This window comes from Scaptodrosophila lebanonensis, unplaced genomic scaffold (assembly GCF_003285725.1).
Source record: "Scaptodrosophila lebanonensis strain 11010-0011.00,11010-0021.00 unplaced genomic scaffold, SlebRS2 tig00000098-arrow-pilon, whole genome shotgun sequence".
NCBI lineage: Eukaryota > Metazoa > Arthropoda > Insecta > Diptera > Drosophilidae > Scaptodrosophila > Scaptodrosophila lebanonensis.
Genome location: NW_022060568.1, coordinates 3,430,655 through 3,448,853, shown reverse-complemented (window position 1 = coordinate 3,448,853; position 18,199 = coordinate 3,430,655). Strand labels below are relative to the sequence as shown.

At 43.3% G+C, this 18,199-nt stretch overlaps 2 protein-coding genes across 2 annotated transcripts; both read right to left on the bottom strand.

Moving 5' to 3' along the window:
- Positions 1-651: 651 nt before the first annotated feature.
- Positions 652-3,657, bottom strand: LOC115627997 (zyxin). The gene is made up of 8 exons (XM_030523894.1): positions 3,593-3,657; positions 3,245-3,525; positions 2,667-3,162; positions 2,322-2,599; positions 2,203-2,256; positions 1,307-1,959; positions 1,121-1,241; positions 652-979 (listed from the first exon to the last, which is right to left on the bottom strand). Exons 2-8 carry the CDS (start codon positions 3,452-3,454, stop codon positions 848-850), a joined length of 1,944 nt encoding a protein of 647 aa, XP_030379754.1. The 5' UTR covers positions 3,455-3,525; positions 3,593-3,657; the 3' UTR covers positions 652-847.
- Positions 3,658-5,912: 2,255 nt separating this feature from the next.
- Positions 5,913-17,923, bottom strand: LOC115627996 (apolipophorins). The gene is made up of 8 exons (XM_030523893.1): positions 17,798-17,923; positions 17,336-17,449; positions 16,399-16,428; positions 9,171-16,324; positions 8,883-9,103; positions 6,611-8,735; positions 6,424-6,544; positions 5,913-6,353 (listed from the first exon to the last, which is right to left on the bottom strand). Exons 2-8 carry the CDS (start codon positions 17,424-17,426, stop codon positions 6,031-6,033), a joined length of 10,065 nt encoding a protein of 3,354 aa, XP_030379753.1. The 5' UTR covers positions 17,427-17,449; positions 17,798-17,923; the 3' UTR covers positions 5,913-6,030.
- Positions 17,924-18,199: the final 276 nt, after the last annotated feature.

Genomic DNA, 18,199 nt, shown 5'->3' with positions numbered 1-18,199 from the left:
TGGCAGGAGCTCATTTTTCGTTTTTTTTTGTGTAAATTAAAAAAAGCGACAATAGGCAAAGAATGTTTAATTTCCTATGAAAAATGCAAAGTTTGGAGTTTAGGAGTTTGTGACGTATTTGCGCAAAAAGAGCACCGGAGTTGCATACTTTTTGGCGTATACTCCATGTCGTTGTAACATGATGATGCACGCATGACCGGCCTAAAGCTTTTGCTTTACCGGGCGTGGAAGAGACAGGAACGTTCGTACGAAAACAAAATCGAAATATATACTTTATTAAATTTCGATAGTCGGATGAGAAATATCTAATAGCCGAATGTTCTTGGAAAATCAGTGGTATTTATAAAAAGTCCTCATTAATCGATTCCAGAAAATGTTAATATCGATGGTTAGATACATCGTCATCGGTTTTTCCTATGATTAATATGATGGAAAACAAAAGCTGTTCGCTCACCCATACTTTTACAAATTAGTGTTTTCATATTTGAACATTTTCGAATTTTTAACAGCTCTGATATACATATATAAATCGTCGTACCATAACATTATATCATCATATAAGTTAAGTCCTTGGTTATCTCTGATAGCTCCATACATGTATTAAATAAAACACATACTTTCCCTTTATCATAAGTTATTTTGATGCTTTTATTTATGTGATTACTGTTTTGAGATTATGTTATTGCGTTTATAAATATGGAATGAACTACTTTGTTTGATTAATTTAATGTTAATGTTGCATGAACATTTTGAGTATGTGCTTCGAATGTAACCATGATACAGCCTTTTATAATATTAGCCAGATTTACCAGATTCCTTCGTTGTCTTTTTATGTATCATTACTAATTTAAAGTTCTGAGGTCATCCGATTAGTTAAAACTTGAACACGCTGGGCATTGCAGCTTTTGCATAAAACATGATCATCTAGAGGATAGCAGCCACGACCATCGGCCTCTGAGGATAATAGAAGTCCACAGTCCTTTGGTTTGAAAAAAAAACCGAGAAATTTCATTAGACCTTAATCATATTGTTGAGATGAAAATTACAGTTTTACTCTAATCCAGCTGCAGTTCTTTTGAATCCCTGAAATTAAATATTTTGTAGTTTATTAAATGATTACCTCGCATTTATAACACTCTAAGTGAAAACTTCGATCCAGAGCTACAACTCGAACGGTTTCTTCTTGCCCAGGCTCCGGCATTATGGGTTCCCTACAAACGCAACATCTTGGCGCAAATTTTCTATTGATAATTAGATATAAATACATGGGTTTTGTCATTTTTTTAAAACTCACTATTCAACTTACTTGTGAAAATCAGTGATGCAATAATTTTGATTTGTGGCATCTACTGTGAACGGTATACCATCCAAGCTGTTGCCACAAACGACGCAAGTGAAGCATTGGGGATGATACGGTTTTCCTGTCGCCCGTAAAATCCTTTCTAATATTGGCTTCAAGCACACTGAGCACTTTTCAAGAGTTTGCAAATAGTCATACTCGCAATAGGGCTTCCCTTCGAGGGCATAAAACGGTTTGCCCTGGAGGTTTATTTGGCACTCAGAGCACGTGAAACAAGAGATGTGATATATCTGATCCATAGCTGTGCAGCCACTGTTTTCACCCAAAACCCGTTCACTGCACTTAAAGCAACGGCCATAATTTTCGACCTCATTTATGGGATCCATTGAGTTCGATAGATAGTTGCTCAGGTCCTCGTTTTCATCCCTTTTCTGGTAGCTTTGGTGCTCTTGGTCGACTTCACTGAGAGCTCCGCCACTGCAATACATGGGAGTATTTGTGCCGCTTGTATTTATATTGCCCATCATGGAGATACTGGCGCTGTTTGAGCTACTTCCGTTTACATATGAGGCATACATATTGTAGTTGGAACGTGAACTCAACTCACTTGGTGGGCGTGGATTAATGGGTTCGTATATGGAATCATATGTTGACGAGCTCTGTAAAGCAAAAGATTTAAGTAAGTAAGTTTGATAACTAATCAAAACAGAAGTGAAGAGTCGAGTCAACCATTGCAAATTTTAAACAGGAGAGCATTCCTATATTGACTTGTCTTGGTCAATAAGCCACAAATTCAATTAATTTAAACCTTAATTGTAATTATAGAAAAGCTTCTTCAAAATTGGCAATATTCGTACAATTTTCTCCAAATAAAGAGTTGTTAAAAAAAATGTTTGATATACCTGTGACAATCCGCCATACCCATAGTAATCCATATTTGCCTTATTTAAATGACACTGTAAATACAAAAGATTGGATTAATAAGCAGGGACAACCTTTCTACAAGCCTCTTATGCATTACTTGCTGTGTTGGGCTGTACGAAGTGTATTGATGGGCATAATTCTTATGGCCAAGTTTTATATTTCCAGGCAAAACTTCGGCAGGCATCTTGTTGCCAGAATTATCATCCAAGTTGGTCCCTTTATCGAATACATCTGTTGCACGGCGCAATTCACTATAGGATGAACTAACAGGGCTGGGCGGTGGCAATTCCTCATCTGTTTCCTTACTGCATCCATAGTTGTCCGAGTGAGTAGATATGGATAGGAACCTTGCTAATGGGTCCACCAAATTTGGATCTAAAACATACATTATCCGAAAACAATTAAATTATTACTTCTTTTACCACTCGTACTCGCTACCAACCTCTTTGCTGTACATTTGAATATACAGTACTAGCACTTTCTTCTGGCAGAGTAGGCATATAGGAATATATATTTTTCGGATCTTCCATTTTCATAGAGTTTTCGGATGTGCGAAGATTGCTGTAAATAACAGCTGGCTGGGTGCTGCTACTGCCACTTAAAGATGTTGACGATAGTTTTGGAATGGTTGTTATAGTCTTTGTCGGTGGCGCCTGGGAACCCAGCAATCCCTTTTTTTCCATCTGCATCTTATGATATGCCAAAGCCTCTAGTTGTTGCTCTAATACCGCAGGATTATCCAATGTTGATTTACTGCTGTTTGCCTTATCGATGCCTTGGCTTACATAAATAGGCTGTTTGCGTAATAGCATAGATCCGGTGCCACTGCTACCTCCACCTCCGCTGACACTTTCTTTAATACCATTGAGATCCAAACCCTGCAAAGGCCGAGAATAAAGCGGTTCTCGGGTATCGGTAACCAATTTGCTCTGCGGCACCTAAAATGTGACAATATTATACATACATTGCAATAACGACATATACTCGTACATATGTATGCATGTGTATATCTGAACGTACCTGGGGCGTGTCGTTCTGTTTTTTGAACGGTTTTGGTGGCACAGAGGGCGCAATCCTGCGTTGGGCGGTGGCGGCGTTTGATTTTTGCAAGTTATCGACCAAGGCTGCTACCTTCCCCGTTCGAACGTAGTCATCTTCAGGTCGTTTGGGAGGCAGTGGTCTACTGTTTAATATTGTTAGCTGCCTCAATTGCTCCTCCAGGGAATCCATCTTGGTAGGCTCAGTATTGATTTTTACTGAAGTCCATTCGGAGTTCTGATATTAAATACCAATACTCGCTTCTGATATTATATGGAAAATAGACGATGGAATTATTGTTGTACTTATATGTTTTCATTAATCATTTACCAAACTTCGTTTTACAATACGAAAACAACGCGAAAACAGCGAAGGTGTTCGGCCTCCTCCATGCCAGGGATGTGGCCTGACTCTTCGATACAAAAAATAATGGCATATCGATATCATACGAAAGCCGATATCAATGGTGCGAACTCTTCCAAAATAGCAGCACTGTGTAAAACATATGGAAGTAGCCAAAAGAAAAATCATAATAATACCGAAGCCGGTGTAAAACGCTTTCGTTAACGCTTTTTTATATGAAGAAATATATGTAAATGATGAATACGGGTCGGTACATTACCAAGAGCGTTATTGGAAATGGCATTAAAAGACTTGTAAGAAGGGTTTTTGAATACATGGAGGAAATTTCCCATATGGATGAGCTTCGGTAAACTCACGCCACTGTTTTGGACATCAAGGTGCGAATTTTACGCAGACCCGTTTTTGCTATGTAGTACATACATACATATGTATGTATGTATCTTTGTTTAACAGAATCAGCTTCATGCTATGGGCGACACGAAGCGGGAAATTATGGCAAGCCTTGAAGTCGTACGACAAAAGCAGTATGAGACTTACAGTGAAATGAAGTATAATCGTAGTTCTGGCAAATATCTAGAACTGGTGTGAGACGAGCTTAAGGTATTTAAATATGCACATACACGTACAACCATGTATATATACCTGTTGCAAATAATTTTGATGTTGCCCTTTTTTCGTATTGCGAGGAAGCTAAGTGCCTTCAGGAAAAATATGCATCAGCTGACTTACAAGAGAAAAACCTTTTTAGAGAATTTTCCATGGCCATAGCAAACTCACATGAAAAAGAAATGGTCCATTGAAATTTTTAAATTGCTTTTTAAAGATGCTGGGACTATTTGGAACCGCGCTGGCTTCTCTATTCTCTTTGGTCAGTCATTTGAACCAGCAGATTGAGCTAAGACGAATGCGTGGCAAAGTTCAAAGAGTTGTGTTCAATTTGGAAGAAAACAAAACAATTACAAAATCGTCGTGAGTCCTGGGACTCGTATTTGAATAGAAACACCCGCTGGATGTATAGCTGGATGATTCCAAAGCAGCGATAAATTATATGCATATGCATACATATATAATAAGTGAATTATGGGAAAGTATGCTGATATCAGAAGTAAATATGTTAGTATACTACTAGCTTTGCCCACTTGTCTAGCAGTGCATTCTCGTTTAAGTACCGTGTAGTTTTCGAATAAAAGATGAGTGCCCTTTGAATTTTATACCCTGTATCCGAAATGTAAAAAGGTTATAGGGCTTGAGCAAAGTATCAGGAAAAAAGAAGCATCTCACCATCTCACCCATAAAATATGTACATATGTATAAACCAAACTTTGCACACGCAATCAATATATGTACATATAATTCTCTACTACATCCAAATGGGCCAATTCTACGTACACAAACTACTGCAGGGGTTCTCTCTTTTTGCTTCTGTTGTAGGCTGATTAATGTACATATGTTACTCAGAGTATTTCATTGTCGGGCTTGCTCGGGTGTAGCATCCTCTCTTGTTAAGCATTATATGTATGTATGTATTTGCGTATACTGTTTACGAATGCCAGGGGAAGTCCAAAATTTAAAAATGCGAAACCAGGGCTGCATCATATGTATGCACCCGCACGCATATTTATATACAAGGTGGCTCAGGCAGTGCAGGCACGCGTTGTTGTGGCTCAGCAGGCCATCTTTCGTGTTGAGAGCGAATCTGATTTATTTCTGCGTGTCCAATTACATTCCGGAAGCTATAAATGACGGTGACTCTATTCGGTGCAGATCACATTTAATGAATTTTCTTGTTTTTCGCATTTCATGAGTCGGGCAACTCAAGCAAAATAAGCTCATTCTGCTATTGAACGAAACCAACAAAAATATATACATACATACATACACATACATACATACATATGTACATAGGCTATTAATTGTGATAAAACCTTTCATTCTAAGTACTAAGTTGGAACAAATATGGGAAAAGGGGAAAATATGTATTAAGATGGTTCAGTAATTTCGGAGCCAATTGCGGACAAACACTGAGATTTGTATATACAAGTACATCCATATGTACATACATATATAGATTTCAGATTTATACTATATACATACTACATGCATACATATGTATCTACATATATAGATTTAAGGCATACATATGTATGTACATATGTATATACATAGATTTAAGACCTACATATACATATGTGCATATGTTTATATACTTGTATAGATTTAAGATTTATATGCTTTTTTATATGAGTCGACAATTATAATCGCGTATCTTCAATAATACAATTTAAGCTATTATTATAATTTATATTTTTAATTTTATTTATGTATTGTTTTACAATCTAAGCATTACAACATTTTGCATATCAAAAATTAGATTGTGTTCCAAAAGTTAGAACCGGACAAAGGTTTTACGCTGCCTTCGGCTTCTTGTTGGGCACAAAGCTCGAGGATTTAATGGCGCACTTGTGTTGGCCATGAAGACCATTGACGGGCAGGCAGCGGCAATCGCTAACTATTTCGGTCTTGAGAAGTGTATCAGCAATGGAGGTTGTGACCTGGTTGAGAACCTTCTTTTGCTCTGGGGCCTTCAATTTTTCAAAGTTCTGTGTGGCAAACACCCAGCCGCCGTTGTTTAGTACAAAGTCAATGCCCATATCATTATCGAACTGCAGTTTCGCGCGCTTCTTGTTATCCTTGCCATCGACTGTGGCCACCAGACGCGAGTTAAAACCTTGAATATTGCATGTAAATGTTAGTTAGGACTCATGTCGACGTATTACTGATTATAACTGACTACTTACCAACTAATTTTTCGGCTTGTACACCCTCCAAGGAGAATCCTTTTACTGGTGCAATCAGATGCAGCAAAGCGCCGTCGAATTTAGTCACAGTTCCTATAATTTGGGCACGTACGAATTTCCACTGCAATTTGGAATACAATGTTTAAAATTTTTGAACGATGTGTGAACGCTTTCGGCCCCAACTTACCCAATTGTTGTACTCGAGCGAGTCGCTGCGCACTCCAATGATGCTCTTGGCCGCGCCAGCACGGAATGGGTAGTCTAAAGCCAATTGGAACGCCTTCTCATCGGCCTGTGGCACAACATTCTTAATCAAACGCTCCAGAGCATTATAGAGCTCTAGAATGCGCTTCTCAGTTATGATTTGTTCAACGCAGTTGTCGCAGAAGTTCTTCGGTCCATTCAACTGCACATTGGCTACATTGCCTTTGTAGTTGATTTTTCCATTGTCACTGGTGAGGAGAGCGGGGTAGCGTTTTGTTTCATCGAAGACAACAACACCGACTTGGACATCGGAGAAGCCACGGGACTTGAGCGATTCACGTATTTCAGTTATGGCTGGGGCAATGAGATTGGCTAACACTACAGGTTTGACGTTCACATCGACGACAAATACGATATCGGCTTTGTTGGTCGGTATCTTAACGGTGAATTCCTCATTGAGCTCACGTTGACCAGCGGGACCGGCGCATTTCAGGCAGGCAGTTGGCAGCACGACCCACTTATTTTGGAATCTCAGAGCAGATCCATAGGCCAAAGCAAAGGTACAGGCGACAGCTTCCTTGTCCTTCTCGGCAACCTTTTGTACAGCAATGTCACAGGCCTTGCGATACGGTTTTGAGTCCAAGGCCAAGAAGCTTAGCGACAATGGTGACTCAATACCAAAGATTTTACTGCAAATATCAGCGCGTACTGGACTATCAACCTGTCCAATATCGAATGCAACAGGAGGGCACTTGCCCAGACCATAATCATTGCCAAGAGCAGCAGAATCAGTGGCCAGAGTGCCGTCAATGAGCAGATATTCATCATAGGGCTCTGCATTGCCATTGCCCAGCAGACCTCGGGTCTTGCTTGTGTAGAAACCATTGACATGGATGTGACAGACCTTAAGATCTGTGGTGCACATAACGGTTGCTCCATATTCCGAATGCAAATGGACCGTGTAGAAGCGACGCCAAGCGTGAATTCCAGGCAAGTTCTGTGGATATTCCACAGGTTTGCCATTTACCTTCAGAGCGACATTATCGGCAACCTCGACGAAGTTGCCATCACGATCGGCCAGGGTGATTGCCTTCAGTTTTCCATTGTTCAGTTGAGCGACGACAGTAAAGTTGTTATCAACACTGTCCTGCGCCAAAATCAATTTGCAATTGCCTGGATAGGCATAGTGCTGGCCATCGAATGTGAAGATGTGTTGGCCATCGACAATGTGACCGCGCAGTTCAAAGTCCTGGAAGAAGACCCACGATTGGAACAGATTCTTGCTGAAGACGTTGTCCCAGTTCTCGTTAAGCAGGAAGTTAATGACACTAGCGCGGAAGGATAATAGTGAGGGCAACTTGATGAGTGTATCCGCAGTGCTGGGTAGCGAGCCGAACCAGGCCTGCAGATCACCACTGGCTGCGCCGGGGACGCCGGCTGGTGCATTAGTCTCAATGGCTGCCCAAATGGAGCGCAGTGCCTTGAGCAGCAGATTAGCCAGCTCTTCGAGCACTTGTTCATCGTTGACGGGCTGTCGCTTCAGTTTGTTTTCCAAATACTCATGTACCTTCTGCAGTAATTCGGTGGTTTCAGGTGTCTGTGGCAGAATTTGCAGTTGATCGAAGACATTGTTGAGGAAAATCAGCGTCTTCTCTACCAGTTGGAGCTTCTGCAGCTTGTCTGCTACCTCATCACGAATGGCATCGAATGTGGGCAGTTTCTCCAGATATTCTTTGAGATCCTGAATCAACTCTTCGGTGGCAGATATTGTAACCTTGAATAGTTCTTGGGCCGCTTCACTCAGTGGTTTGATGGCTTCTTTAATCGCTTTGCCATAATTCTTTAGTTCCGGGCCGTATTTCTCGAGAACTTCCAAAATTTGTTGTAAGGCTTTCGTGTATGCATTTACAATTTCGATGCGGGCCTGTCCAACCAGCTTGGTCGCAGCAACTACAATCTCTTCCCATGTCTTAAGCAATGAGTCTCTCCAAACGGTTTGCGCCTGTTCGTACAGCTCAACGACAGTCTTCTGTAATTTTTCGAACGTTGCCGATGAAGTCTTGGTAATTTGGTCGATGATTTTTTCAATCTTCTCGTACCAATTTTGGCTGGAATTCAATTGAAAGATGTACATAAATATAACACACTTAATAGCCTCAAACTACATATATGATTTCTACAAAAATATAGAGCACTGGAGCGCTTAGATGATAATTTATAATAAATAATTAAGAAATTATTTTAAAAATTCTTACATGGCATTAATAATGGGCGCCAATGATGGGTCGCTTTCCAGTTCCTTGACAATTGCCTTGGCATTGGAGTTATAGCTGTCCTTCAGCCTCTGGAAGTCTGGGGTACTCTCCTTGGCCAATTTAACTTGCTCTTCAACTCGCTGACGCAGTTTTTCGAAACGCTGCTTAATCTTCTGCGTAACGACTTCAGTCTCTTGTTTGATTTCAGCCTCCGCAGATTTCTGCAATTCAAAAAAAACTGTAACTCATCTGCCATTTAAAAATATATTAATTATAAGTAATTCCTACCAGGAAACCGTCGACATCCTGGTCATTCGATTTGTAGGTGGTCTGCAGGAAATTAGCTGCATCGAGAGCAACACGTCCATTAAACAATGGCTTACCGCTGCCGACAATATCGAACTTGAATTCCTTGCCAAGTTTGACCTCAGCATTGGCATCAACAAGACCCTGACGCTTAACAGTGATCTTGGCTAGTGTTGGGTGCACCTCAGAAGTGATTTCCACAGGCTTTTGTCCAAATGCTTGCAGCTTAGTGTTGAGCTTAACAATGCTCTTCTGAGTATTGAAGTTGCCGGCAATATGCAGAATCTGTTCGTCCAGGGCGTTGACTAAGACCTCCAAGCGTTCCTTGTTGGCGATGACGAAGGCACCAACTTTTAGTTCGCTGGTGGCGCTTTGCAGCTCGGCACCACTGCTGAATTCGGTGGTCTTAGTATTAAAGGCAGAATGAGCGTTCAGCTCGTACTGTAATTGCAGACCAGTGGAGCGAAGCTGCTGACGCGAGGTGATGTTAAAGCCATTTTGTCCTTGAGTATCACGCAATTCACTGGAGGCAATGATCTTTTGATCGGGGGTGCGGAAGATGTCAATGGTTACTTCAGTGTTGACGAAACGCTGTTCGCGATTCGCACCGAGGCTACCCGAGATGACGAGTGGACGAATGGTTGGATGTTCCAGCTTCACTTGACCCTTGGCATTGACGGCAATGCGTTCCACACCACCAACGTCCACGGCAGCCACAACGCGAGCTACATCATTTGGACGGTTCGCCTTGTCAATGTAGAATGCAGCCGATAGCTCATAATGGCCAAAGACCTTGTTATCCGTGGGTATCTGCTGGGTGGTTTCGAAAACAACCTCCCTGCTGGGCAGCACGAGCGTTACAATTAATGAGGTGGGAACCACATTAGCTGTCAGCTGGTACTTCTTGTTATTGCCGGACACAATGGCGCTATCGAGATTGTATTGGTATTTGAAGCCTTGACGTGTCGTCTTGGATTTTAGTTCGAATTCGTAGGGGTAGCCCAGCTCGCGCAGATCCACTAGAACGATCACTGCATGCTGTACAGAGTCCAGTTTTTGTTCGTCGGCTGTGATGATGGATTGTACCTGAACATTGGTGCATTGCTTCTTCTCCTCGCAGACGGAAAGCTTCGTGTTAAACTCCTTGTTTGTTATCTTCAGCGTGGAAACTCCATTTTTAGGTCCAAAGTTACCATTGACGGTGTAGGAGAAGCCAACTTCCTTTTCGGTCGCCAGCTCGTAGAGTTGGTGTGTCAGCTTGAAGTTACCGCTGTGTGACTTGCCCTGATATTGCACCTGGCCCTGGCCCTCAATGATGGACTTATTTTTCTCCTTCTTTAGCGTGTACGTGGCTGTACCCGAAAATACTTGTCCCTGAGCATTCTTAAGCTGTGCAGTGATGGCCTTGCCCTGGCCGCGCACATCCAGATCATAGTTGTCTAGTTTCAGTTTCTTCGAGGTCCATTGGTTCGTAATGTAGAAGTCATCGATATTATTGTAGGCGGATTCCGTGTTGATTTTTAAATCCAGATCAATCAGATTTTGAATGTCCAATGCAAACTTGGCCTTGCGCTCACCCAAAATTTCTACAATGGCCACCAACACTATGGGCTGGCCTTGAGGCAACGTTACACTAATATCAAAGCCCTTCTTGTGTGAGGAGCGATAGAGCTTAGTGTCTAGAGCATAGGATTTTCCATCCTGCTTGGCCTGTGCAGCGATAACGTACGTGTCCTCAACTGCCTTGTGACTGCGCAAATTAACCTCGATGTTCTTGACGCCCTCCACACTTGTGTCCAGGTTCAAGCGTAGTGTGGCTGTTTCAGCAGCAGCATAGCTCAGATCAGCACTGGATTTCAAGTACTTGTCTGCGTAGTTTATATTAAAAGCAAACTTCTGTTTGCCATTGATATCGCCTTCCCTCAGACTGCCCGCCTGTTCACGCTGGTATGAGCCATCAAATTTCAGAGGGGCTTCCATGTTATTGGTTTGTGCTTCTAATTTGTAGCTGCCCTCCTGATTTGAGCCCTTCCAGTCAGTGTTAAGGCGAACAAACTGGCCACTGCCCGTTTTACCATCGACGAACAGTTCCAAAACATAGGCACCATTACCAATTTCTACAGCGGGTTTCAGGAACTTGCCATTTGCGCTTAACTGCAACGACTTGATGCCGGTCTCAGGCACTTGCAAATTTCCCTGAATCTCAAAGGTGGCGGGCGTGCTGGAGTCGCCCAAGTTATATTTGCCATTGACATTGGTTGTTACGCGATTGCCATATTTTCCCGAAACACGGCCTACCGATTCACCTTGATCAGGGTATTCCTCAAGCACAACGGAGATGTCGATGGGTTGGGAGAGGAGATTGCTGCGTGCAGACACGCCTGCATCAAGAGTCGATTTGGGACCATTTTTCACAGTCTTGATGTGGCTTTTCACCTCAGTTTCCTGACCATCAAAATCGGTATACGTCAGCTGATTGTTAGCAGATATATCTTTGTTCTTTGCAACATCCAGCTTGCTCTTAAGCACTATTGAACGCTTCTTGCCATTGGTGGGATCTTGATCGTTGACTTGCAGATCTATGTTGCTCTGAGAAATGCCAGTCTTGGCATTTGCGCTCGTCTTGCGGTTAATACTGCCATCTACAACGCGTCCATCGGGGGCGGTTAGTGCAAAGTTACCCTGAATTTCGCCATTGGTGCGCAACTCGCCTTTCACGCTGCCGCTAGCATCGAAGGAGACTTTCTTGTCCAGAGCCGTAAGCACATTCTTTGTGGAGAATTTCAGCTTATCAATGTTGTTTTCGGATTTCAGGTGGATTTTTTTGTCGCTGTCGAGCGTAATGCTTGTCTCAATGTCGTATTTGGGCGCTTGTATATGGAATTTCGTGTCAATATCAACCTTATGTTTGGGTTCAGTCTTTTGGGTTTCAATGGTGGCAGTCAGATCACCTTTGCCATTTTTGGCCAACTTGAAGTCGCCTTTGGCCGTTAACAAATTCTTGACGATCAAGTTCACCTTAGCAGCTGAGACTTTGTCTTGTGGGTGTTGCGACTCTCCGGTGAACTTGACGAGCTCGGCATTGTCGCGACTGACGCGCAGTTCACTGTTTGTTTTCTCAGGGGTTCCAATGACTTTGAGTATCCATTGTGTTGGCTTATCCTTGTTGCTGAGCTGAGCGCTGCCCTGCAGATTTATGTGTACATCCTGAGGCGTGTATCGTTGGCCTAATTCACCCTTGGCAGTCAATGAAGTACCCCAGCTAGTCTTTACAACATTATCAATTACATAAAGATTTCCATTCACATCGCACTTGGCTAGGACATCGATGAAATGCTTATTTAGTTTGGCATTGGCCTCCAAAGCATAGTCATGCACCGAGCGCTGATTGCTTTCATATTTGACATTTAAAGATGCGACCTTCTGTTCACGAGAAGCTTCTGCTTCTAGCTGGAATTTGTTTACATCGCTAGATGCCTTTACCTTGACTGCACCAACTGGCTTGTTCTTATTCTTCACCGACAGCTCCTGTGAGAAAGTGCTGGACCTCACGCTGCTTGAGCCTTCAGGCTTGGAGTACTGTAGATCTGTTGCGCTATCCAAAGTCCAGGCCACTGCTTTGCCAGTCACCTTCAAAGCGTAGGCTTGATCAGCAACCGAAAGTTGAGCTGAACCTCCATACACATTGTCGGGCTGACGCTCATCGTTGATAAAGAGACCAGCAGCATATTGACCACCCTCGAGCTTGAAGTTGCCTTTCACGAAATAGGACTCCTGACCGGGAGCAATGCGAAGTTCAGAGTTCAGTGATGCTTGGCCCACATCGGCCCAACCATTGACTACGACGCGTTCATTGGAGGGACCCGTCACTTGGAAGTTTTCGAAGCTAAAGCGCGACTGCTTATCGCCAGTTTTCTGTACCACTACCTTGCCATCGGCTCGATAGCCATTAATGCTGTTGCTCACACCATTCTGATCCTGCACCTCAATGACTGGTTTGTACTCGTTGCCATTTTTAAGGAAGCCAATCTTGCTCTTTCTGATGTTCTTGTCCTGCTCATACTGACCATAGAGAACCAGTTCCCGCTGATCGTTGTTGATGCCAGCTTCAAGTGCAAATTGATATTGGGGATTGTCGAGGGAAAGACGACCATAGGTGCGTGGCTTGGAACCTAGCTCAAAAGTCAGACTGGTATCATGCGAAACTTTCGAGCCGGGCGTGCTGAAGTCTAGCTTCCATTGCTGGCTAACACCCTGCTGAACTGTATGTGATCCTCTGAAGTTGAACTTACGTTCGGTAACCACATATACCGAAGCGGAGAAGGGCTGGGCCAAATTGAAGGTATCGCCTGAAGACACTTTGCCGCTGCTCAGATCCGAAACAGTTGAGCTAATAGCGCAAAGCTTTACGCCTACAACCTCCAATGGGGTGAAACAGGCCTCATTTCCACTGCTCTTTTGTTGCTTCTTGGCAGTCTTCAGAGGTACCGATTTCAGTGGCTTGCCCTGCTCGGCCACATAAAACTCCGTTGCTATTTCAATATCAATCAACTCAAGTTTTTCACGCGGCAGTTGCACATCGACATTGAAGCCTTCGGCGCCCTTGATGAGGCCGACGCTGACGTCGCTTCCCGTGGCAGAATGAGCAGTGGAGGTAACTCGCAGTCCGGATGCCAGCACCTGAGCATTGAAACCGAGTTGCACATTCACGTTCACATCAACGCTGGGTACGGCCTTCAAACGGTAGGTGGCACGCTGCCAATCCTGCTCCAGTATAGCATTTACATCGACATTAATACCAAAGTCAACTTTGTTTGCCACGAAGCCCTGAGCTGAGAACTCTAGGGGCACACCAACACCCGTAGGATAGGCGAACTCGGTATCGAGGAAGAGATGATGCCACGAGAACTCCTTTTCAAATGAAGACAGCTCCTTCTTAGCCTTTTCGAAGACCTCGGAAAATGTTTTGATAATGTCGTCCAGAGAGCTGGGCACATTGTCTCCCAAGCTGAGGAAGGCAAGCTCAGAGCCAAAGAGCTTCAGAGATAGATCTAAGTTCAGGTCGTGTGTGTTCTTGCTACCATAAGTCTTGTACTTCTTGGAAACCTTGGCGGCATCATCTGCAATGGAACGTCTGGCACGACCTCCAACGCCAGCATTACCAACTTCAATCATTTTGACAATCTCATCAAAGTCTTTGTTCAGCAAACCCTTGGGTCCCACATAGTATTCCAGTACGTTCTCAAGATTCTCCTGCCGTATGCTGGCCTCGAACACATTGAAGTTGGTGCCAAAGATCTCGGTTGTCACGTTCAAGCGGGCAGATCTAGGCAAGAAGCCCTGTTGTGAGTAAATCAGCTTGTAATCAGAGCTAGCGCTCAGACCCAAGGCATCCAATTTGTAGGAAACTTCATTGTTGAAACTGTAGCGTCTATAATCTCTGGGAAACTGCTTGGTCACGCGGATGTTTCCAAGGTGATAACGCTGTTCTTCGCGTGTAGCGTCCGTTGAGTCGCGAATGGCCTTCAAACTAGATGCAATAAATCCACCCACTTGATATACCTTCTCGTTGTTCACAACTTCTGCAATCTCATTGGCTACTTCTGCAGTCGGGCAAGTAATTGCACTCAAATAGGCTTCAATACGCAGCTCAGAGTCTTCGTTGGGATTCTTTAGTACTTCCAGGGCCTTGGCACGCAGTTGTGCATTGCATCCAATGGCCGAGGAGGCTTGCAAAGCGGCAACGCGTATGCGAGTAGAGGGGCCAGGCGAAGAACATTGAGCCAAAGCATTGACCACATTATCAGATGACTGCTTGGCATTGCCAATACCCTTCAGGACGTACACAATACGTTCCTCATCCTTCTTTGTGTTGGCTTTGCAACCCTTCAGGCCATCGGCGAACTTCTTGGCAACCGCGTCAATATCGCTTTGCTCGCAACCATTGCGGGCGCAGTACTTGGAGACCAGGCTACCCACAGCCAAATAAAGTTCCTTGCGAGCGTTGGGAGTTAGTTGGTTGGCCGCAAGACTTACTGTATCTTTATCAACAGTCTCAACAAGATTCAATGACAATATGGCAATAACCTTTTCACGATCGTCCAGCTTGTTAATTTGCTTCAGTATTGCACGCGCGGACTCTGCGGTGTTGGTGCGGAAAAGTGCATCCAGGTAGACTTTACGGGCCTGTTCCTTGTTTGGGTGGGGAAAGCCAGCCAGCTCCAAGAGGGTATCAGTGTCGGCACTGCGCAGCAAGCGGATGAGCTCCACAAACTTCTTGGCACTGTCTTTCTTCACGTAATCGCTTGTCAGGTCCACCAGTTCCGATAGAGCTGTCTTTAAGGCGTTGATGTTTTTCGCTGTGTAGGTCTCGGGTTTCTGGAAGATAATGCTGGCAGTCTGCGAGCCAGTAGCCGGAGCAGCACCTGGCGAACCAGCTGGAGACTTCAGAACAAGATTGGTCACAACCTTGGCGCTAACATCAGAGTTGCCCTTGGTGGTGCCAGTGAATTTGTACAGCTCCACCAGGTGCACATTTGACACCACGCCACGCTCAATCTTCGACTCCTTGGTATAGTCGGCCTGCAGCAGCAGTGAGGAGCGAATGCCCGCCTTCTCGTTTACGACTCCAGAGACCAGACCGCTGTTTATTTGCTCGCGATGCGCGCACTTGTTCAGATTGCGCACCTTGGTAATGGCTTCGGCGTTGCCCACCTTAGAGGTCGATGTGTGCGTAGGGCACTGGCCGAAAACATCAACCTCGTTCTCCCCAGCGGTGCTCGACTGCAGCAGAGAGATGATGGCGCGCTTAATGTTCAACGAGTAGGCTGAATCACTGCCATCCGTACAGATTTGTGGCTCAACCTGGCCGCTGGCCAGTGTGAAGTGCACGGGCTTTTGTATGTTGCTGAGGATTTTCTTCTCCACCGACTCCTTGGTGTTGCTGACCTTTACGGCGCCCAGCTGTAGCGTGTAGCCGCAGTTGCCCTGGGCGAAGATCTTTGCCGAGCCCGTCACTTTGAGACTGGTGTCGTCCGCCTCAGTCACGAGGCCTGAGCTCAGGCCAACCGTTAGAATGCTGTCGAATGCATAGTCGTAGACATTACCCGGTGTATACTTCAAGAGGCCATTATCAGCTATAAAGTGTGGAACAAAGCTTCAAGTCACGGACGTGTTCATCAAGAGCGTACAAAATAAAAAGATCACTTACATTGGGGGCATCCTTTGCTGCAGCTGCCATCTGCAACGAGTCATTTGAAAACATACATATATGCATATACTTGTATATATTTGTATTTTATTTGATTGTCATCATGTTTGTCTAGTTGTATTGTATGGGAAGTGCCCTAAGCTTTCAACGCGTTACACTAATTCGTACGCGTACTATACTTGTACATGTGTGCATGGGTCGAAGCGATGCCGGTACTTCTTCAAAAACAACATCCACTGGCTGTCAACGCATATGGTACGCGTACGAGTAGCTCAATTCATTTCAATCAAAAGGCAGACAAGCGCTCATTTTGATGAAAATAATGCTTCATTGTATAAATACAAATCAGATAAATGGTTTAAGTACCATAAAGTTGCCCTGCTCACTACAAGTATGTTAGGCTGGTCCTATAGTATATTGAAAGCATAAACAGGAAGCGTCGCGCATTACCAAATTAAAGGTCCAGCAATACCGCGTCTTAAGATTTTGTGGTCTTCTCCCACCCACTACACTCGTGTGAGAATATCAATTTAGATTTTTAAATCAATTACATTTCATAACGTCTCATTAGACTGACTGAGAATACCTATTAGCAGGGTGTTTGTTGACTTCTTGTTTTCGGCAAAAGCTTTCTAGAAATTTATCACTTACTTGTACAAGTATAAGCTAAAGACGGAAGCAGTAAGTATGAATACTAAATTTCTTGCACACAATAAATGGCTGCTTATAAGTATTTAATAAATTAAACATTTTGTATATTATAAGAATAAAAATTTAAAAAAAATTATATTTTATTGCAAAGCACAATGAATTTTGTTTCGTCTTTTTTTCCAGATCGATCTAAACTTTATAAAAAGCAACAAATATTTTCCACAACTTAATATATGTATGGTACATACATATATACTACTTGTATATAACAAAAATGATCACTTACCGGCAATTGTGCTTCCCACCAGGAGGAGGAAACAGAAAACTGCACCAATTAAAAGTCGCAATGCATGACAAGGATTCATCGTCCTCATCATGGCTCGGACCTACTCGGTCTTCCCTATGGAAAGAGAAACGATCATTGGACGCGAGTTAAGCATGTTTGCTTTTTAAAGAAATATGTATATAGTATTTATATGTGTATATAGGTATGTGTGTATGTATAGGTATCTATGTATAAACCAATTCTCTTGAAAAGCTCAAGGCACATAAAAAAATGTATAAAAAAACAAACAAAATTGAAAAAAAAAATTAACAATATTGAAAATAGGTTTGCTTATTCCCAGTGTATGTATATTTTTTGCATGTTTCTCAATTTGTTCCAATATTAATTATTTTTTTATTTTGCACGATAGAGTTTGTGGCACGTTCGCTTCAATTGCACTTTTGAAGGATAAGACGGGTTTACCTCTTCGTTACCGAAAATTGCACTGAGTTTCCTTTTCACGAAATTGATTTCATAGAAATACGCACTCTCGCCTCTAAAAAATATTCCGAACTGCACTCGAAACGGATTCAGCGACGTCCGACTTCGAATTAAGCCTCATTTTCCATAAACTCACAATTTAAATACCTCGCGCTGTCAGACACATGCTCAACCATATGTACATACGTGCATATGTACATCTGTACATACATACATATGTATGTATGTAAACGTCCGCATTCGCTGTCGTCGTTGTTGTTGTTGTTGCTGCTGCTGCTGCTGCTGCTGCTGCTGTCACAGTCACCAGCCAGTCAGCCTGTCAGCTAGACAGTCAGCCAGCTAGCCAGCCAGCCAGCTAGCCTGCCAGCAGAGGCGCTCTGGGTG

Bases quoted from the DNA above. Each gene is read 5' to 3' on its own strand.
- LOC115627997 (XM_030523894.1), bottom strand. From the start codon at position 3,454: ATGGATTCCCTGGAGGAGCAATTGAGGCAGCTAACAATATTAAACAGT. The intron at 2,257-2,321 runs GTAATGCATAAG...TTGTATTTACAG, and splicing joins CGTACAGCCCAACACAGCAA to TGTCATTTAAATAAGGCAAA. The intron at 1,960-2,202 runs GTATATCAAACA...TTTGCTTTACAG, and splicing joins GGTATGGCGGATTGTCACAG to AGCTCGTCAACATATGATTC.
- LOC115627996 (XM_030523893.1), bottom strand. From the start codon at position 17,426: ATGATGAGGACGATGAATCCTTGTCATGCATTGCGACTTTTAATTGGT. The intron at 8,736-8,882 runs GTAAGAATTTTT...ATTGAATTCCAG, and splicing joins GCGCCCATTATTAATGCCAT to CCAAAATTGGTACGAGAAGA. The intron at 6,545-6,610 runs GTAAGTTGGGGC...TCCAAATTGCAG, and splicing joins CGCTCGAGTACAACAATTGG to TGGAAATTCGTACGTGCCCA.